Source organism: Choloepus didactylus, chromosome 2 (assembly GCF_015220235.1).
Source record: "Choloepus didactylus isolate mChoDid1 chromosome 2, mChoDid1.pri, whole genome shotgun sequence".
Classification (NCBI taxonomy): domain Eukaryota; kingdom Metazoa; phylum Chordata; class Mammalia; order Pilosa; family Megalonychidae; genus Choloepus; species Choloepus didactylus.
In genome coordinates, this window is record NC_051308.1 from 229,639,956 (window position 1) to 229,663,237 (window position 23,282).

Genomic DNA, 23,282 nt, shown 5'->3' on the forward strand with positions numbered 1-23,282 from the left:
GCAAATTCCCGCTTCTCCTAAATGAAGCCAAATTATCATAGAGCGTAAGCTGTGGAGTCAGACCACCTGAGTTCAAATCCTGGCTGCATCAAGTTATCAACTGTGCCTTGGGCAAGTTATTTTATGAAATAATGAATGCGTGCTTCTGAGATGACCACTGCAGCCTCAAAGCCTGACATTTCCCTTTGTCTCTGTGACTTTGTTCAGGCAGTAGACTTGTATCTTCTCACAGGGGGACCTGTTGCCTCAATTTTCCAAGTGACAGCACCACTTCTTTATTGTTTCTTGGGCTCAGCCTTGTGCTTCTTACTTGCCCTTGAAACACTGCTCGTTCCTGGTTTAAGAGCAACAACTGCATTAGGCATTCTCATGATGAGGCAGTAATCATTATCTAGTATGAAGAGGGATTCCAGCGAGGCTTCCTGAATGGCTTTACTAGTAGATACAAATAGCACTATCTAGGACAAAAGACAGTATTGATTTTACAAACCTGTCTATTAGACTCTTCTTAGGTGCTTATATTCTTAAAATTCAAATACCAGCTTATCCAAATCAGATTTGTCATTTGATAAGTAAATTGAGTAAATTATTAAACCTGAATATCACTCACCTAAACAGGTGTAGTTCAGTCACCCACCATTATATTTACATGTATTCAGATGTCCTAAGAAATTGACTGTATTTCAGCAAAGGACAGTTTTGATTTGTCAGACTTTAGAGTTCTGCACTCTTGACTTAAAGTAAGGCTTTTTTCCCTTCTTGCAATGTGAAAGTAAATGAATCGAATTTATCTATATTTTAGAGCCATAAGAAAGTGGGAGCCTTATGGAGGGAGGCTGACCTCAGCTGGAAGGAATTTTTACCAGAAGGGGAAGATGTACATAATTTTCTCTTGGAGCAAGTGAGTAAGAACAAAACTTATGTCTTCCTGTTTGGTAGTAGTTGGTCTGTTTCATAGAGGAAATAAAGATAATTTCCATAGTATTTCAGTCATTAAAATTAGATCAAAATTAAAATCCTGATCAGGATGGCATTGTTAAGTTCATGCTTCCAGGCCACCCCAATCCATACTCACTACATAATTGATAAAATATAAAGGAAAATTTTAAAGACTTAGCCACACTCGTAAAACAAGCTACATATCTCCATGAGTCAGAAAAGAAAGAAATAAATAAAACAGTAGTAATAGAGCTGAAAGCAGGCAACAGGCAGGCAGAAGTTATTTCTGTGGGATAATGGGGATTGGAAGCCCCTTCCAAAATAGAAGATAGGAGAGTTGCTTACTGCATGAAACCAGGTGGGGCTCCACAGACAAATAAGTACAAGGAAGTAGACATAGTCTTGCAGCCAGAACCTTAGTTAGGCTGCCTACTAACTTGGCAGCTAGATCTAAAAATTCAAAATATCACAAGACAGAAACTCCCATGGCCAATATAATCCAGTCCTAAAGAGGAATTGTAGAGGGTAAGGTAGAGGTGACTACTAGACCAGGAAGACTGATAGAGAAAACAAACTTCCTTCTCAAAATGATCTTGCAAAATAAAATTCTGAAACACATGAGGGGAAAACTAAAGCTAAGACAGACAACAAAATCAGCAATAAGGAGATAATGTCACTCTAGATGAAAGAAAATATTAAACCAACCTGAAAATAAACTTTAAAGTAAGTATATTGTTCTGGGTGAAGACATTATGTTCAGTTACTATGGACTTCACCTTCCTTTTGGGTTGCAGTGTGTACACACTGGGGAGCATTCCTGCCACAACAAAAAGAGACAGCAAAAAGCATAATTTCTGTTACCTTGTTGGACTCAGAAAATGGAAGAAATTTCCAAGGATCCAAAAAGAAAGAAAAAAGCCAATAATGAAACCTGAACTTTGAGCAGTAAGCCCATATGAAGGGTATATTGCCCTAAGGGCAAATCCCATTATCAAGGCTGCTAGAGATCTTGGGAGAAAGTTGAATTGGTTCCAGTTCAGTATCACTCTGGCAGAATCCAAATGCTCTTTGGAGGAAAGCATCCTCAACTTAGTTAGGTCCCCATATTTTCTACAGATTAACATCATTCATTTAACATAAAATGAAATAAATATCCATAAGTAAGAGTAGAAAAACAGATAATAAATTGAAGATTTAGACCCCAAAGGCTTAAGATAATGGAATTATCACACAGAATATAAAATAATTCTCTTTAAAATATTTTTAACAATAATAAAATCATTTTAAAAATGGGCAAACAAGAAGACTAATCAAAATGGGAAGATTTGGGAGAAAAAAATTAGGTAAAATTTTAAGGGATGTAGATGTTATGAGATTTGGGGAAATAATGAGAAAGTCTATATGTATGTCTAATTGGAGTCTTAGAAGGAAAAATGGACTGAATGGATGAGGCATTATTTGAAGAGATTGTGGCTGAGACTTTTCCATGATAAAATATATGAATCCATGGGTACAAGAAGCACATGTATACCAGGCAGGATAATTACATATTAGTGAAACTGCATAATACCAAAGGCAAAGAGAAGATTTTGAAGGAGATAGAAGAATTACATTACCGAAAAGGAAAGATCATTAGATTTTGCAGGTAGCAACAGTGAAAGATCAAAGATCAAATGCTGAGAAAATAACAGTCAATTTAGAATTATATCTCCAGCTAAACTTTAAGAAAGAGGGCAACAACTATTTGAAAACTCACTCAGTAAAATACTTCTGAATAATTCACAGGTCAAAGAAGAAATTAAGTGTTTGAACTGAATGAAAATGAAAACACAAAATTTGTGCAATGCAACTAAAGTAGTACTTAGAGTGAATTTTTAGCACTAAATACAACAAGAATTTAGAAAACAAGAAATTTCTCAAATTAATGACCTTAGCTTTTTTTTTCCTAGAGCATTTGTAGGTTTACAGAAAAATTATGCAGAAGGTTCAGAGTTTCCATAAACCCCCTTCACACACACACACATTTTTCCCCATTAACATTTTGTGATAGTATGGTACCTTTGTTACAACTGATGAAACAATATTATTATAATTAAACAACTATAACCCATAGTTCATAGTAGAGTTCACTCTTTGTATTCTCCGGTTCTGTAGGGTGTTTATTTCTGGTAACTTATATATGGCTGAAATTTCCTCTTATATTCACTTTCAAATATACAATTAAGTGGTGTTAATTATATTTGCAAACCTTGTGCCTCCATCACCATCATCCATTGCCAATAATTTTCCATTACCCCAAACAGAAACTCGAAAACAATTAAACATTAAATTTCCCCATCCCCTCCCCCAATCTGACCCCTGGTAACCTCTATTCTAGGTTCATATTTTATAAAATAGTATATTGTGCTTATTTCATATAAGTGAGGTTATACACTATTGTTCTTTTGTATCTGGCTAATGTCACTCAACATGATATTTTCAAGATTCATCCATATTGGAGCGTGCATCAGAACTTCATTCCTTTTTATGGCCAAATAACAGTCCATTGTTTGTATTTACCACATTTTGTTTATCCGTTCTTCTGTTGAAAAACAGTTGTGTTGCTTCCACCTTTTTGCTATTGTGAATGCTGCTGCTGTGAATTTTGGTGTACAAATATCTGTACAAATATCTGAGTCCCTGTTTTCAGTTGTTTAGGGTATATGCCTAGAAGTGGCATTGCTGGGTCATGTGGTAACTATTCTTAGCTTTCTGAGGAACCACCAAAATGCTTTCCACAGTGGCTGCACCATTTTACATTCCCACTAATATGATGAAGAATTCTTATTTCTCCACATCCTCTCCAACGCTTTTCTTCCATAATTTTAATAGTAGCCATTCAAGTGGTTGTGAAATGGTATCTCGTTGTGGTTTTGATTTGCATTTCCTTAATGGCTAATGATATTGAGCATCTTTTGATGTGCTTCTTTGGCCATTTGTATATCTTCTTTAGAGAAGTGTCCATTCTAGTATTTTGCCCATTTTTAAATTGTGCTGTTTGTCTTTTTGTTGTTGAGTTGTAGGAGTTCTTTATATATTCTGGATGTTAAACCCTTTTCAGATACATGGTTTCCACATATTTTCTCCCATTGATAAGGACTTTTGATCCACAATTTTTTTAATTTTTTTGAGGTCCCTTTTGTCTATTTTTTCTTTAGTTGTGTGTGCTTTTGGTGCAAAGTCTAAGAAATCATTGTCCAACACAAGGTCCCAAAAATGTTTCCCTTTGTTTTCTTCTTGAAGTTTTATGGTTTGGATGCTTATATTTAGGTCTTTGATCCATTTTGAGTTAATTTTTGAATATGGTGTGAGATGGGGGTCCACTTTAATTCTTTTGCATGTGGATATTGAGTAATCCCATCACAGGATTTGTTGAAGAGACTATTCTTTCCCCCACTGAGTAGACTTGGCACACTTGTCAAAAATCAGTTGGCCATAGGTGTGAGGGTTTATTTCTGAACTTTGAATTTGATTCCATTGGTTTATATGTCTGTTCTTGTTGTGCCAGTACCATGCTATTTTGATTACTATAGCTTTGTATTAAGTTTTAGAATCAGTAAGTGTGAGTCCTCTAACTTCGTTCTTCTTTTTTAAGATGTTTTTGACTATTTGGGGCCCTTTACCCTTCCATATGAATTTGATAATTGGCTTTACCATTTCTGTGAAGAAGGCCATAGAACTTTGCATTGGGACTACACTGACTCTGTAAATCACTTTGGGTAGAATTGGGGTCTTAACAATATTTAGTCTTCCAATCCACAAACATGGTATGTCCTTCCCTTTATTTAAGTCTTCTTTGTTTTCTTTTAGCAATGTTTATAGTTTCCATGTACAAATCCTTCACATCCTTGGTTAAATTTATTCCTAGATATTTGATTCTTTTATTTGCTATTGCAAGTGGAATTTTTTTTCTTGAGTACCTCTTTCGATTGTTCGTTACTAGTGTATAGATAGAAACACCACTGATTTTTACGTGTTGTTCTTGCACCCTGCCACTTTGCTCAATTTGTTTATTACCTCTAGTAGCTTTGTTTTAGATTTTTCAGGATTTTCTATATAGGATCATGTTTTCTGCAAATGAGGAAAGTTTCACTTCTTCCATTCCAATTTGGGTGCCTTTTATTTCTTTTTCTTGCCTGATTGCTTTGACTAGACGGCAGTCCAATGTTGATAGTACTGTTGACAGTGTTTAACTTCCGTATATTTATGGATTTTCCAGTTCTCCCTCTGTTATTGATTTCTAGCTTTATTCTATTTTTTTGTTTGTTTTTGTTTTCTCCCCCAGCATTTTATTATGAAAAATTTCAAACATGAAGACAAGTTGAAAGAATTGTACAGTAACACACCAAATATACACTTTCTAGATTCTACAATTAACATTTTACTATGCTATTAGCTTTATCACATATTTATCTCTCTCTAGATGAGAGGTTTTTAAGCATGAAAAAAAAGGTTATTTGCCTTTTAATATGTATTTTATATATCAATTTCAAGAAATAAAAAAATTAAGTTAATTGCCTTACAAGCTATACTTTTTTTATTAATTAGATTCAGTTTTATTGAGATATATTCACATACCATATAATCATCCATGCTGTACAATCAGCTGTTCACAGTACCATCACATAGTTATGCCCTCATCACCCCCATCTATTTTTGACCCCTTTCCTTACACCAGAAAGAATCAGAATCAGAATAAGAAACAAAAGTAAAAAAAGAACACCCAAATCATCCTCCCCATCCCACCCTATTTTTAGCTTCGTTCTATTCTGATTGTAGAAGGTGCTTTTTATAATTTCAGTCTTTTTCAGTTTATCAGGACTTGTTTTATGACCTACTATGTGGTCTAGACTGGAAAATGATCCATGTGCACTTGAGATGAATGTGTTTTCTGTTGTTTGGGGGTGTAAGTAGCAAGAGAGAAGCAGGTAGTCACATACAAAAGATCCCCAATAAGATTAAAAGCACATTTCTGTTCAGAAACTTTGGAGTCCAGAAGACAGTAGGATGGTATATTTAAAGACTTTAGAGAAAAAAAAAGTCAACCAAGAATTTTCAATCCTCCAAAATTATCTTTCAAAAACTGATGAGAAATTAAGATATTTACAGGTGTACAAAAGCTGAAAGAGTTCATTACCAGAAGACCTGCCCTACAAGAAAAGCTAAAAAGATTCCTTCAGGCTGAAACAAAAGAACATTAGGGAGGCGGGGCAAGATGGCGGACTCGTGAGCTGTATGTTTAGCTACTCCTCCAGGAAAGTAGGTAGAAAGCCAGGAACTGCGTGGACTGGACACCACAGAGCAATCTGACTTTGGGCATACTTCATACAACACTCATGAAAACGTGGAACTGCTGAGATCAGCGAAATCTGTAAGTTTTTGTGGCCAGGGGACTCGCACCCCTCCCTGCCAGGCTCAGTCCCGTGGGAGGAGGGGCTGTCAGCTCCGGGAAGGAGAAGGGAGAACTGCAGTGGCAGCCCTTATCGGAAACTCGTTCTACTGATCCAAACTCCAACCATAGAAAGACTGAGACCAGACACCAGAGAATCTGAGAGCAGCCAGCCCAGCAGAGAGGAGACAGGCATAGAAAAAAACAGCACGAAAAACTCCAAAATAAAAGCGGAGGATTTTTGGAGTTCTGGTGAACATAGAACAGGGAGCTCAGGCCCTGAGGCTCATGTGCAAATCCCGAAGAAAAGCTGATCTCTCTGCCCTGTGGACCTTTCCTTAATGGCCCTAATTGCTTTGTCTTAGCATTTCAATAACCCATTAGATCTGTGAGGAGGGCTTTTTTTTTTTTTTTTAACCCTTTTTTCTTTTTTCTAAAACAATTACTCTAAGAAGCCCAATACAGAAAGCTTCAAAGACTTGCAATTTGGGCAGGTCAAGACAAGAGCAGAACTAAGAGAGCTCTGAGACAAAAGGCAATAATCCAGTGGCTGAGAAAATTCAGTAAACACCACAACTTCCCAAGAAAAGGGGGGTGTCCTCTCACAGCCATCATCATCGCCAGCCCCATAGCCCAGAGCTGCCCCAGACAACCCAGTGTGACGGAAATGCTTCAGATAACAGGCACACACCACAAAACTGGGCGTGGACATTAGCCTTCCCTGCAACCTCAGCTGATTGTCCCAGATTTGGGAAGGTGAAGCAGTGTGAATTAACAAAGCCCCATTCAGCCATCATTTGAGCAGACTGGGAGCCTCCCTACACAGCCCAGCAGCCCAGAACTGCCCTGGGGGGACGGCACTCACCTGTGATATAGCATAGTCATCCCTCAACAGAGTACCAGGGGGTGCACGGCCTGGAAGAGGGACCCACTCGCAAGTCTCAGGAGCCATATGCCAATACCAAGGACTTGTGGATCAGTGGCAGAGACAAACTGTGGCAGGACAGAACTGAAGGATTAGACTATTGCAGCAGCTTTAAAACTCCAGGATCACCAGGGAAATTTGATTGTTAGAGCCACCCCCCCTCCCTGACCGCCCAGAAACACGCCCCATATACAGGGCAGGCAACACCGACTACACACGCAAGCTTGGTACACCAGTTGGACCCCACAAGACTCACTCCCCCACTCACCACAAAGGCAAAGCAGGGGAGAACTGGCTTGTGGAGAACAGGTGGCTCGTGGACGCCACCTGCTGGTTAGTTAGAGAAAGTGTACTCCACGAAGCTGTAGATCTGATAAATTAGAGATGAGGACTTCAATTGGTCTACAAATCCTAAAAGAACCCAATCAAATTAAGCAAATGCCAAGAGGCCAAAAACAACAGAAAATTATAAAGCATATGAAAAAAACAGACGATATGGATAACCCAAGCCCAAGCACCCAAATCAAAAGATCAGAAGAGACACAGCACCTAGAGCACCTACTCAAAGAACTGTACAATGAGACCATAGTACAGGATACAAAGGATATCAAGAAGACCCTAGAAGAGCATAAAGAAGACATTGCAAGACTAAATTAAAAAATACATGGTCTTATGGAAATTAAAGAAACTGTTGACCAAATTAAAAAGATTCTGGACATTCATAGTACAAGACTAGAGGAAGTTGAACAACGAATCAGTGACCTGGAAGATGACAGAATAGAAAATGAAAGCAGAAAAGAAAGAATGGGGAAAAAATTTGAAAAAATCGAAACGGACCTCAGGGATATGATAGATAATATAAAACGTCTGAATATAAGACTCATGGGTGTTCCAGAAGGGAAAGAAAAGGGTAAAGGTCTAGGAAGAGTATTCAAAGAAATTGTTGGGGAAAACTTCCCAAATCTTCCTAACAACATAAATACACAAATCATAAATGCTCAGTGAACTCCAAATAGAATAAATCGAAATAAACCCACTCCAAGACATATTCTGATCACACTGTCAAACACGAAAGAGAAGGAGCAAGTTCTGAAAGCAGCAAGAGAAAAGCAATTCACCACATACAAAGGAAACAGCATAAGACTAAGTAGTGACTACTCAGCAGCCACCATGGAGGCAAGAAGGCAGCGGCCCGATATATTTAAAATTCTGAGTGAGAAAAATTTCCAACCAAGAATACTTTATCCAGCAAAGCTCTCCTTCAAATTTGAGGGAGAGCTTAAATTTTTCACAGACAAACAAATGCTGAGAGAATTTGCTAACAAGAGTCCTGACCTACTGGAGATACTAAAGAGAGCCCTACAGACAGAGAAGCAAAGAAAAGACAGAGAGACTTGGAGAAAGGTTCAGTACTAAAGAGATTCGGTATGGGTACAATAAAGGATATTAATAGAGAGAGGGGAAAAATATATATGACAAACATAAACCAAAGGATAAGATGGCTGATTCAAGAAATGCCTTCATGGTTATAACGTTGAATGTAAATGGATTAAACTCCCCAATTAAAAGATAAAGATTCGCAGAATGGATCGAAAAAAATGAACTATCAATATGTTGCATACAAGAGACTCATCTTAGACAGAGGGACACAAAGAAATTGAAAGTGAAAGGATGGAAAACAAATATTTCATGCAAGCTACAGCCAAAAGAAAGCAGGTGTAGCAATATTAATCTCAGATAAAATAGACTTTAAATGCAGGGATGTTTTGAGAGACAAAGAAGGCCACTACATACTAGTAAAAGGGGCAATTCAACAAGAAGAAATAACAATCATAAATGTCTATGCACCCAATAAAGGTGCCACAAAATACATGAGAGAAACACTGGCAAAACTAAAGGAAGCAATTGATGTTTCCACAATAATTGTGGGAGACCTCAGCACATCACTCTCTCCTATAGATAGATCAACCAGACAGAAGACCAGTAAGGAAATTGAAAACCAAAACAATCTGATAAATGAATTAGATTTAACAGACATATACAGGACATTACATCCCAAATCACCAGGATACACATACTTTTCTAGTGCTCACGGAACTTTCTCCAGAATAGATCATATGCTGGGACATAAAACAAGCCTCAATAAATTTAAAAAGATTGAAATTATTCAAAGCACATTCTCTGACCACAATGGAATGCAATTAGAAGTCGATAACCATCAGAGACTTAGAAAATTCACAAATACCTGGAGGCTAAACAACACACTCCTAAACAATCAGTGGGTTAAAGAAGAAATAGCAAGAGAAATTGCTAAATATATAGAGACGAATGAAAATGAGAACACAACATACCAAAACCTATGGGATGCAGCAAAAGCAGTGCTAAGGGGGAAATTTATAGCACTAAACGCATATATTAAAAAGGAAGAAAGAGCCAAAATCAAAGAACTAATGGATCAACTGAAGAAGCTAGAAAATGAACAGCAAACCAATCCTAAACCAAGTAGAAGAAAAGAAATAACAAGGATTAAAGCAGAAATAAATGACATAGAGAAGACAAAAAAACAATAGACAGGATAAATATAACCAAAAGTTGGTTCTTTGAGAAGATCAACAAGATTGGCAAGCCCCTAGCTAGACTGACAAAATCAAAAAGAGAGAAGACCCATATAAACAAAATAATGAATGAAAAAGGTGACATAACTGCAGATCCTGAAGAAATTAAAAAAATTATAAGAGGATATTATGAACAACTGTATGGCAACAAACTGGATAATGTAGAAGAAATGGACAATTTCCTGGAAACATATGAACAACCTAGACTGACCAGAGAAGAAATAGAAGACCTCAACCAACCCATCACAAGCAAAGAGATCCAATCAGTCATCAGAAATCTTCCCACAAATAAATGCCCAGGGCCAGATGGCTTCACAGGGGAATTCTACCAAACTTTCCAGAAAGAACTGACACCAATCTTACTCAAACTCTTTCAAAACATTGAAAAAAATGGAACACTACCTAACTCATTTTATGAAGCTAACATCAATCTAATACCAAAACCAGGCAAAGATGCTACAAAAAAGGAAAACTACCGGCCAAACTCCCTAATGAATATAGATGCAAAAATCCTCAACAAAATACTTGCAAATCGAATCCAAAGACACATTAAAAAAATCATACACCATGACCAAGTGGGGTTCATTCCAGGCATGCAAGGATGGTTCAACATAAGAAAAACAATCAATGTATTACAACACATTAAAAACTCGGAAAAATCAATTGATCATCTCAATAGATGCTGAAAAAGCATTTGACAAAATCCAACATCCGTTTTTGATAAAAACACTTCAAAAGGTAGGAATTGAAGGAAACTTCCTCAACATGATAAAGAGCATATACGAAAAACCCACAGCCAGCATAGTACTCAATGGTGAGAGACTGAAAGCCTTCCCTCTAAGATCAGGAACAAGACAAGGATGCCCGCTGTCACCACTGTTATTCAACATTGTGCTGGAAGTGCTAACCAGGGCAATCCGGCAAGACAAAGAAATAAAAGGCATCCAAATTGGAAAAGAAGAAGTAAAACTGTCATTGTTTGCAGATGATATGATCTTATATCTAGAAAACCCTGAGAAATCAACGATACACCTACTAGAGCTAATAAACAAATTTAACAAAGTAGCGGGATACAAGATTAATGCACATAAGTCAGTAATGTTTCTATATGCTAGAAATGAACAAACTGAAGAGACACTCAAGAAAAAGATACCATTTTCAATAGCAACTAAAAAAATCAAGTACCTAGGAATAAACTTAACCAAAGATGTAAAAGACCTATACAAAGAAAACTACATAACTCTACTAAAAGAAATAGAAGGGGACCTTAAAAGATGGAAAAATATTCCATGTTCATGGATAGGAAGGCTAAATGTCATTAAGATGTCAATTCTACCCAAACTCATCTACAGATTCAATGCAATCCCAATCAAAATTCCAACAACCTACTTTGCAGACTTGGAAAAGCTAGTTATCAAATTTATTTGGAAAGGGAAGATGCCTCGAATTGCTAAAGACACTCTAAAAAAGAAAAACGAAGTGGGAGTACTTACACTCCCTGACTTTGAAGCTTATTATAAAGCCACAGTTGCCAAAACAGCATGGTACTTGCACAAAGATAGACATATAGATCAATGGAATCGAATTGAGAATTCAGAGATAGACCCTCAGATCTATGGCCGACTGATCTTTGATAAGGCCCCCAAAGTCACTGAACTGAGCCATAATGGTCTTTTCAACAAATGGGGCTGGGAGAGTTGGATATCCATATCCAAAAGAATGAAAGAGGACCCCTACCTCACCCCCTACACAAAAATTAACTCAAAATGGACCAAAGATCTCAATATAAAAGAAAGTACCATAAAACTCCTAGAAGATAATGTAGGAAAACATCTTCAAGACCTTGTATTAGGCGGCCACTTCCTAGACTTTACACCCAAAGCACAAGCAACAAAAGAGAAAATAGATAAATGGGAACTCCTCAAGCTTAGAAGTTTCTGCACCTCAAAGGAATTTCTCAAAAAGGTAAAGAGGCAGCCAACTCAATGGGAAAAAATTTTTGGAAACCATGTATCTGACAAAAGACTGATATCTTGCATATGCAAAGAAATCCTACAACTCAATGACAATAGTACAGACAGCCCAATTATAAAATGGGCAAAAGATATGAAAAGACAGTTCTCTGAAGAGGAAATACAAATGGCCAAGAAACACATGAAAAAATGTTCAGCTTCACTAGCTATTAGAGAGATGCAAATTAAGACCACAATGAGATACCATCTAACACCGGTTAGAATGGCTGCCATTAAACAAACAGGAAACTACAAATGCTGGAGGGGATGTGGAGAAATTGGAACTCTTATTCATTGTTGGTGGGACTGTATAATGGTTCAGCCACTCTGGAAGTCAGTCTGGCAGTTCCTTAGAAAACTAGATATAGAGCTACCATTCGATCCAGCGATTGCACTTCTCGGTATATACCCGGAAGATCGGAAAGCAGTGACACGAACAGATATCTGCACGCCAATGTTCATAGCAGCATTATTCACAATTGCCAAGAGATGGAAACAACCCAAATGTCCTTCAACAGATGAGTGGATAAATAAAATGTGGTATATACACACGATGGAATACTACGCGGCAGTAAGAAGGAACGATCTGGTGAAACATATGACAACATGGATGAACCTTGAAGACATAATGCTGAGCGAAATAAGCCAGGCACAAAAAGAGAAATATTATATGCTACCACTAATGTGAACTTTGAAAAATGTAAAACAAATGGTTTATAATGTAGAATGTAGGGGAAATAGCAGTAGAGAGCAATTAAGGAAGGGGGAACAATAATCCAAGAAGAACAGATAAGCTATTTAACGTTCTGGGGATGCCCAGAAATGACTATGGTCTGTTAATTTCTGATGGATGTAGTAGGAACAAGTTCACTGAAATGTTGCTATATTATGTAACTTTCTTGGGGTAAAGTAGGAACATGTTGGAAGTTAAGCAGTTATCTTAGGTTAGTTGTCTTTTTCTTACTCCCTTGCTATGGTCTCTTTGAAATGTTCTTTTATTGTATGTTTCTTTTCTTTTTAACTTTTTTTTTCATACAGTTGATTTGAAAAAAGAAGGTAAAGTTAAAAAAAAAAAAAAAAAGAAAAAAGACAAACAAGGGAAAAAAAAGAAAAGATGTAGTGCCCCCTTGAGGAGCCTGTGGAGAATGCAGGAGTATTCGCCTACCCCACCTCCATGGTTGCTAACATGACCACAGACATAGGGGACTGGTGGTTTGATGGGTTGAGCCCTCTACCATAAGTTTTACCCTTGGGAAGACGGTTGCTGCAAAGGAGAGGCTAGGCCTCCCTGTATTTGTGCCTAAGAGTCTCCTCCTGAATGCCTCTTTGTTGCTCAGATGTGGCCCTCTCTCTCTGGCTAAGCCAACTTGAAAGGTGAAATCACTGCCCTCCCCCCTACGTGGGATCAGACACCCAGGGAAGTGAATCTCCCTGGCAACGTGGAATATGACTCCCGGGGAGGAATGTAGACCCGGCATCGTGGGATGGAGAACATCTTCTTGACCAAAAGGGGGATGTGAAAGGAAATGAAATAAGCTTCAGTGGCAGAGAGATTCCAAAACGAGCCGAGAGATCACTCTGGTGGGCACTCTTACACACACTTTAGACAACCCTTTTTAGGTTCTAAAGAATTGGGGTAGCTGGTGGTGGATACCTGAAACTATTAAACTACAACCCAGAACCCATGAATCTCGAAGACAGTTGTATAAAAATGTAGCTTATGAGGGGTGACAGTGGGATTGGGAATGCCATAAGGACCAAACTCCACTTTGTCTAGTTTATGGATGGATGTGTAGAAAAGTAGGGGAAGCAAACAAACAGACAAAGGTACCTAGTGTTCTTTTTACTTCAATTGCTCTTTTTCACTCTAATTATTATTCTTGTTATTTTTGTGTGTGTGCTAATGAAGGTGTCAGGGATTGATTTAGGTGATGAATGTACAACTATGTAATGGTACTGTAAACAATCGAAAGTACAATTTGTTTTGTATGACTGCGTGGTATGTGAATATATCTCAATAAAATGATGATAAAAAAAAATAAAATAAAAAAAATAAAAAAAATAAAATAAAATGGGCAAAAGATATGAAAAGACAGTTCTCTGAAGAGGAAATACAGATGGCCAAGAAACACATGAAAAAATGTTCAGCTTCACTAGCTATTAGAGAGATGCAAATTAAGACCACAATGAGATACCATCTAACACTGGTTAGAATGGCTGCCATTAAACAGGAAACTACAAATGCTGGAGGGGATGTGGAGAAATTGGAACTCTTATTCATTGTTGGTGGGACTGTATAATGGTTCAGCCACTCTGGAAGTCAGTCTGGCAGTTCCTTAGAAAACTAGATATAGAGCTACCATTCGATCCAGCGATTGCACTTCTCGGTATATACCCGGAAGATCGGAAAGCAGTGACACGAACAGATATCTGCACGCCAATGTTCATAGCAGCATTATTCACAATTGCCAAGAGATGGAAACAACCCAAATGTCCTTCAACAGATGAGTGGATAAATAAAATGTGGTATATACACACGATGGAATACTACGCGGCAGTAAGAAGGAACGATCTCGTGAAACATATGACAACATGGATGAACCTTGAAGACATAATGCTGAGCGAAATAAGCCAGGCACAAAAAGAGAAATATTATATGCTACCACTAATGTGAACTTTGAAAAATGTAAAACAAATGGTTTATAATGTAGAATGTAGGGGAACTAGCAATAGAGAGCAATTAAGGAAGGGGGAACAATAATCCAAGAAGAACAGATAAGCTATTTAACGTTCTGGGGATGCCCAGAAATGACTATGGTCTGTTAATTTCTGATGGATATAGTAGGAACAAGTTCACAGAAATGTTGCTATATTATGTAACTTTCTTGGGGTAAAGTAGGAACATGTTGGAAGTTAAGCAGTTATCTTAGGTTCGTTGTCTTTTTCTTACTCCCTTGCTATGGTCTCTTTGAAATGTTCTTTTATTGTATGTTTGTTTTCTTTTTAACTTTTTTTTTCATACAGTTGATTTAAAAAAAGAAGGGAAAGTTAAAAAAAAAAAAAAAGAAAAACAAGGAAAAAAAAAAGAGATGTAGTGCCCCCTTGAGGAGCCTGTGGAGAATGCAGGGGTATTCACCTACCCCACCTCCATGGTTGCTAACATGACCACAGACATAGGGGACTGATGGTTTGATGGGTTGAGCCCTCTACCATAAGTTTTATCCTTGGGAAGACGGTTGCTGCAAAGGAGAGGCTAGGCCTCCCTATATTTGTGCCTAAGAGTCTCCTCCTGAATGCCTCTTTGTTGCTCAGATGTGGCCCTCTCTCTCTGGCTAAGCCAACTTGAAAGGTGAAATCACTGCCCTCCCCCCTACGTGGGATCAGACACCCAGGGGAGTGAATCTCCCTGGCAACGTGGAATATGACTCCCGGGGAGGAATGTAGACCCGGGATCTTGGGACGGAGAACATCTTCTTGACCAAAAGGGGGATGTGAAAGGAAATGAAATAAGCTTCAGTGGCAGAGAGATTCCAAAACGAGCCGAGAGATCACTCTGGTGGGCACTCTTACGCACACTTTAGACAACCCTTTTTAGGTTCTAAAGAATTGGGGTAGCTGGTGGTGGATACCTGAAACTATCAAACTACAACCCAGAACCCATGAATCTCGAAGACAGTTGTATAAAAATGTAGCTTATGAGGGGTGACAATGGGATTGGGAAAGCCATAAGGACCAAACTCCACTTTGTCTAGTTTATGGTTGGATGTGTAGAAAAGTAGGGGAAGGAAACAAACAGACAAAGGTAGGTACCCAGTGTTCTTTTTTACTTCAATTGCTCTTTTTCACTCTAATTATTATTCTTGTTATTTTTGTGTGTGTGCTAATGAAGGTGTCAGGGATTGATTTAGGTGATGAATGTACAACTATGTAATGGTACTGTAAACAATAGAAGGTGCGATTTGTTTTGTATGACTGCGTAGTATGTGAATATATCTCAATAAAATGATGATTAAAAAAAAAAAAAGAAGAAGAAATAGCAAGAGAAATTGCTAAATATATAGAGACGAATGAAAATGAGAACACAACATTCCAAAACCTATGGGATGCAGCAAAAGCAGTGCTGAGGGGGAAATTTATAGGACTAAACGCATATATGAAAAAGGAAGGAAGAGCCAAAATCAAAGAACTAATGGATCAACTGAAGAAGCTAGAAAATGAACAGCAAACCAATCCTAAACCAAGTAGAAGAAAAAAAATAACAAGGATTAAAGCAGAAATAAATGACATAGAGAACAAAAAAACAATAGAGAGGATAAATATCACCAAAAGTTGGTTCTTTGAGAAGATCAACAAGATTGACAAGCCCCTAGCTAGACTGACAAAATCAAAAAGAGAGAAGACCCATATAAACAAAATAATGAATGAAAAAGGTGACATAACTGCAGATCCCGAAGAAATTAAAAAAATTGTAAGAGGATACTATGAACAACTGTATGGCAACAAACTGGATAATGTAGAGGAGATGGACAATTTCCTGGAAACATATGAACAACCTAGACTGACCAGAGAAGAAATAGAAGACCTCAACCAACCCATCACAAGCAAAGAGATCCAATCAGTCATCCAAAATCTTTCCACAAATAAATGCCCCGGGCCAGATGGCTTCACAAGGGAATTCTACCAAACTTTCCAGAAGGAACTGACACCAATCTTACTCAAACTCTTCAAAACATTGAAGAAAATGGAACACTACCTAACTCATTTTATGAAGCTAACATCAATCTAATACCAAAACCAGGCAAAGATGCTACAAAAAAGGAAAACTGCCGGCCAATCTCCCTAATGAATATAGTTGCAAAAATCCTCAACAAAATACTTGCAAATCGAATCCAAAGACACATTAAAAAAATCATACACCATGACCAAGTGGGGTTCATTCCAGGCATGCAAGGATGGTTCAACATAAGAAAATCAATCAATGTATTACAACACATTAACAATTCGAAAGGGAAAAATCAAATGATCATCTCAATAGATGCTGAAAAAGCATTTGACAAAATCCAACATCCGTTTTTGATAAAAACACTTCAAAAGGTAGGAATTGAAGGAAACTTCCTCAATGTGATAAAGAGCATATATGAAAAACCCACAGCCAGCATAGTACTCAATGGTGAGAGACTGAAAGCCTTCCCTCTAAGATCAGGAACAAGACAAGGATGCCCGCTGTCACCACTGTTATTCAACATTGTGCTGGAAGTGCTAGCCAGGGCAATCTGGCAAGACAAAGAAATAAAAGGCATCCAAATTGGAAAAGAAGAAGTAAAACTGTCATTGTTTGCAGATGATATGATCTTATATCTGGAAAACCCTGAGAAATCGACAATACAGCTACTAGAGCTAATAAACAAATTTAGCAAAGTAGCGGGATACAAGATTAATGCACATAAGTCAGTAATGTTTCTATATGCTAGAAATGAACAAACTGAGGAGACACTCAAGAAAAAGATACCATTTTCAATAGCAACTAAAAAAATCAAGTACCTAGGAATAAACTTAACCAAAGATGTAAAAGACCTATACAAAGAAAACTACATAACTCTACTAAAAGAAATAGAAGGGGACCTTAAAAGATGGAAAAATATTCCATGTTCATGGATAGGAAGGCTAAATGTCATTAAGATGTCAATTCTACCCAAACTCATCTACAGATTCAATGCAATCCCAATCAAAATTCCAACAACCTACTTTGCAGACTTGGAAAAGCTAGTTATCAAATTTATTTGGAAAGGGAAGATGCCTCGAATTGCTAAAGACACTCTAAAAAAGAAAAACGAAGTGGGAGGACTTACACTCCCTGACTTTGAAGCTTATTATAAAGCCACAGTTGTCAAAATAGCATGGTACTGGCACAAAAATAGACATATAGATCAATGGAATCGAATTGAGAATTCGGAGATAGACCCTCAGATCTATGGCCGACTGATCTTTGATAAGGCTCCCAAAGTCACTGAACTGAGTCATAATGGTCTTTTCAACAAATGGGGCTGGGAGAGTTGGATATCCATATCCAAAAGAATGAAAGAGGACCCCTACCTCACCCCCTACACAAAAATTAACTAAAAATGGACGAAAGATCTCAATATAAAAGAAAGTACCATAAAACTCCTAGAAGATAACATAGGAAAATGTCTTCAAGACCTTGTATTAGGCAGCCACTTCCCAGACTTTACACCCAAAGCACAAGCAACAAAAGAAAAAATAGATAAATGGGAACTCCTCAAGCTTAGAAGTTTCTGCACCTCAAAGGAATTTCTCAAAAAGGTAAAGAGGCAGCCAACTCAATGGGAAAAAATTTTTGGAAACCATGTATCTGACAAAAGACTGATATCTTGCATATATAAAGAAATCCTACAACTCAATGACAGTAGTACAGGCAGCCCAATTATAAAATGTGCAAAAGATATGAAAAGACAGTTCTCTGAAGAGGAAATACAAATGGCCAAGAAACACATGAAAAAATGTTCAGCTTCACTAGCTATCAGAGAGATGCAAATTAAGACCACAATGAGATACCATCTAACACCGATTAGAGTGGCTGCCATTAAGCAAACAGGAAACTACAAATGCTGGAGGGGATGTGGAGAAATTGGAACTCTTATTCATTGTTGGTGGGACTGTATAATGGTTCAGCCACTCTGGAAGTCAGTCTGGCAGTTCCTTAGAAAACTAGATATAGAGTTAACCATTCGATCCAGCGATTGCACTTCTCGGTATATACCTGGAAGATCGGAAAGCAGTGACACGAACAGATATCTGCACGCCAATGTTCATAGCAGCGTTATTCACAATTGCCAAGAGATGGAAACAACCCAAATGTCCTTCAACAGATGAGTGGATAAATAAAATGTGGTACATACACATGATGGAATACTACACGGCAGTAAGAAGGAACGATGTCGTGAAACATATGACGACATGGATGAACCTTGAAGACATAATGCTGAGCGAAATAAGCCAGGCACAAAAAGAGAAATATTATATGCTACCACGAATGTGAACTTTGAAAAATGTAAAACAAATGGTTTATAATGTAGAATGTAGGGGAACTAGCAATAGAGAGCAATTAAGGAAGGGGGAACAATAATCCAAGAACAGATAAGCTATTTAATGTTCTGGAGATACCCAGGAATGACTATGGTCTGTTAATTTCTGATGGATATAGTAGGAACAAGTTCACAGAAATGTTGCTATATTAGGTAACTTTCTTGGGGTAAAGTAGGAACAGGTTGGATGTAAAGCAGTTATCTTAGGTTCGTTGTCTTTTTCTTACTCCATTGTTATGGTCTCTTTGAAATGTTCTTTTATTGTATGTTTTTGTTTTTGTTTTTGTTTTTGTTTTTTTTTTCATACAGTTGATTTAAAAAAGAATAAAAAGTTAAAAAAATATGTAGTGCCCCCTTGAGGAGCCTGTGGAGAATGCAGGGGTATTGGCCTTCCCCATCTCCATGGTTGCTAACATGACCACAGACATAGGGGACTGGTGGTTTGATGGGTTGAGCCCTCTACCATAGGTTTTACCCTTGGGAAGACAGTTGCTGCAAAGGAGAGGCTAGGCCTCCCTATAATTGTGCCTAAGAGCCTCCTCCCGAATGCCTCTTTGTTGCTCAGATGTGGCCCTCTCTCTCTAGCTAAGCCAACTTAAAAGGTGAAATCACTGCCCTCCCCCGTACGTGGCATCAGACACCCAGGGGAGTGAATCTCCCTGGCAACATGGAATATGACTCCCGGGGAGGAATGTAGACATGGCATCGTGGGATGGAGAACATCTTCTTTACCAAAAGGGGGATGTGAAAGGAAATGAAATAAGCTTCAGTGGCAGAGAGATTCCAAAAGAAGCCGAGAGGTCACTCTGGTGGGCACTCTTACGCACAATGTAGACAACCCTTTTTAGGTTCTAAAGAATTGGGGTAGCTGGTGGTGGATACCTGAAACTATCAAACTACAACCCAGAACCCATGAATCTCGAAGACAATTGTATAATAATGTAGCTTATGAGGGGTGACAATGGGATTGGGAAAGCCATAAGGACCACACTCCACTTTGTCTAGTTTATGGATGGATGAGTAGAAAAATAGGGGAAGGAAACAAACAAATAGACAAAGGTACCCAGTGTTCTTTTTTACTTCAATTGCTCTTTTTCACTTTAATTATTATTCTTGTTATTTTTGTGTGTGTGCTAATGAAGGTGTCAGGGATTGATTTAGATGATGAATGTACAACTATGTAATGGTACTGTGAACAATCGAATGTACGATTTGTTTTGTATGACTGCGTGGTATGTGAATATATCTTAATAAAATGAAGATAAAAAAAAATAAAAAAACATTAGGCAATAACTTGAAGCCATAAGAAGAAATAAAGAACATTGGTAAAGGTAATATAATAGGTAAATATAAAATCCTGTAGTATTATACTTTTGGTTTGTAACTGCCCCCCCATATGACTTAACAAATATGTGAAATAACATTATAAACTATGTTAATGTGCATACTAGGTTGTTATTAGTTTAGGATGTTCATTGTAATTACAAAGGTAACCACTAAGAAAATAACTAAAAAATGTAGAGAAAAGGAAAGAAGAGAATCAAAATGATACACTACAAAAAACCAACTTAAAAAATGGGGGCAGGAATGGAGTAGTTCAGGAACAAAAAAACATAAAACATACAGGAAACAAAAAATAATTACAAAAAATTACAAAAGTAAATTCTTTCTTCTCAATTACCTTAAAAGTCAGCAGATTAACCCCACCCACCCCCCCACTCCCCCACTGAAAGGCAAAGAAGGCAGTTTGGATGAAAAAAACATGATTCATCTATATGTTGTCTATAAGAAAGTCACTTTAGGTACAAAAACCCAAAGAGGTGAAAATAGAAAGGTGGAAAGTGATGTTCCATGCCAGCAGTAATCAAAAGAGAAACAGAGTGGCTATATTATTGTTGGACAAAATAGAGTTTGTCAAAAAAGATTACCAGAGACAAGGAGAAGGATATTATGTATTGATAAAAGTTTCAATACAGCAAGAAGATATAATGATTGTAAATATACATGTACCTCACAACAGAGCCCCAAAATATATCCAGTAAAAATTGAAGGGAGAAATAGATTGTTCTACAATCTATTGTTAGAGACTTCAATAACCCACTTTCAGTAATTGTTAGAGCATCTAAACAGAACATCAATAAGGCAGTAGAGGACTTGAACAACACTATTAACCAGTTAGACCTAGTGGACATATATAGAACCATCCACCCAACAACAGCAGAATACACATAATTCTCAATGTACATGGAATATTTTCCAGGATAGACAGTATATTAGGCCACAAGTAAATCCTAATAAATTTTAAAATATTTTAAAAAAATACACAGTATCTTTTCAGACCACATGAATAAGACTAGAAATCTATTACAAAAGACAAACTGGAAATTTTACAAATATGTGGAAACTAAACAACACACTATTAAGCAACCAATGGGTAAAGAAAAATCACAAGGGTAATTAGGAAATATCTTGAGACAAAAACTAAAAGACAACAAACCAAAGCTTTATGGGATGTGGTAAAGGCAGTACTCAGGGAAATTTATAGCTCTAAATGCCTACATTAAAAAAGCAGAAACATCACAAATCAGTAACCTAACTTTACACCTAGAGAAACTAGAACAAGAAGAGTCAACTAACTCCAAAGTTAGTAGAAGAAAGGAAAGAGTAAGTAAAGGTTAGAGCAGAGATAAATGAAATAGAGAATAGAATAGCAATAGAGAAATCAAAACCAAAAGTTGGTGTTTTAGAAACCTCAATAAAATTGACAAAGCCTAATTTACCTACTTTAAGAAACATACTAATGAGAATGTCAAATGCCAAAGAAAAAGAGGGAATCCTGAAAGCAGCAAAAGAAAAGTGACTCATCACATGGAAGGGAATTCCAGTAAGATTAAATCCTAGGCCATACTGAGAGGAAAAGAGAGAGAGGACAGAAATAACTAAGATCAGGTATAAAGGTGGACACATTACTACTGATCTTATGGAAATAAAGAGGTTTATAAAGCAGTACTGTGAACAATTATATGCCAACAAATTAGAAAGCCTAGATGAAATAGACATATTCCTAGAAATACACAAATTACCTAATCTGACACAAGAAGAAATAGAAAATCTCAACAGACCTATATACTAAGTAAACAGATTGAATCAGTAATCTAAAACCTCCCAACAAAGAATGGTGCAGGACCAGATAGTTTCACTGCTGAATTCTACCAGACATTTAAAGAGAGTTAATACCAATCATTCTCACACTTTTCCAAAAATTAGAAGAGGAGGGATTGTTTCCTAATTCATTCTATGAGGCCAGCATAACCCTGATACCAAATACTACTGGATAAAGACAGTACAAGAAAAGAAAATTTTGGACCAATATCTACTATGAATACAGATGCAAAAATCCTCAACAAAATACTGGCAAACTAAATCTAATAGTATATTAAAAGGATTATATACTGTGACCAAGTGGTATTTATTCTAGGAGTGCAAGGGTGGTTCACCATAAGGAAATCAATCAATGTAATCTACCGCATTAATAGAATGAAGGAAAAAAAATCACATGATCATCTTAGTTGATGCAGAAAAGGCATTTGACAAAATCCAACACCCTTCTTGATAAAAACACTCAGAAAACTAAGAACAGAAAGGAACTTTCTCAACATGATAAAGGGCATTCATGAAAATTCCACAGCAAATATCATTCTTTAATGGGGAAAGATTGAAAGCTTTCTCCCAAGATCAGGAGCAAGACAAGGATGCCCACTGTAACCACTGTATTCAACTTGTTATATTATACTGAAAGTTCTAGCCAGATTAATCAGGCAAGGGAAAGAAATAAAAGATATCCAAATTGGAAATTAAGTCAAATTATCCCTTTCACAGTTGACATGATTCTATGCAGAGAAAATCCAAATAGTCCATTAGAAAGGAACTAAAATTAATAAATGAATTCAGCAAAGTTGCAGGATGCAAGACAAACACACCGAGGTCAGTCGGATTCCAATACATCAGTAATGAACAACCTGAAAAGAATTGTTGAAAAAAATTAGACCTAAATAAATGGAAGACGACATCCCATTGTGTTCATGGTTTAGAAGACATAATATTGTTAAGATGCCAGTACTTCCTAAAGCAATCTACAAATCCAGTGGAATCCCTATCAAAATTCTAGCAGCCATTTTTTCAGAAATGGAAAAAAGCTGATATCAAATTCATGTGGAATTGCAAGGGATCCCGTATACTCAAAACAATCTTGAGAAAGAA

At 37.2% G+C, this 23,282-nt stretch overlaps 1 protein-coding gene across 20 annotated transcripts in view; it reads left to right on the plus strand.

Annotated features, from left to right (window-relative positions):
• EIF4G3 (eukaryotic translation initiation factor 4 gamma 3) overlaps nt 1-23,282 on the plus strand; it is a 443,721-nt gene that overhangs the window by 398,296 nt on the left and 22,143 nt on the right. For all 20 annotated transcript variants that reach the window (XM_037828262.1, XM_037828266.1, XM_037828268.1 and 17 more), the window contains one exon: nt 803-901. In XM_037828262.1, the coding sequence (XP_037684190.1) occupies nt 803-901 (99 nt within the window). The remainder of the gene's footprint in view (nt 1-802; nt 902-23,282) is intronic.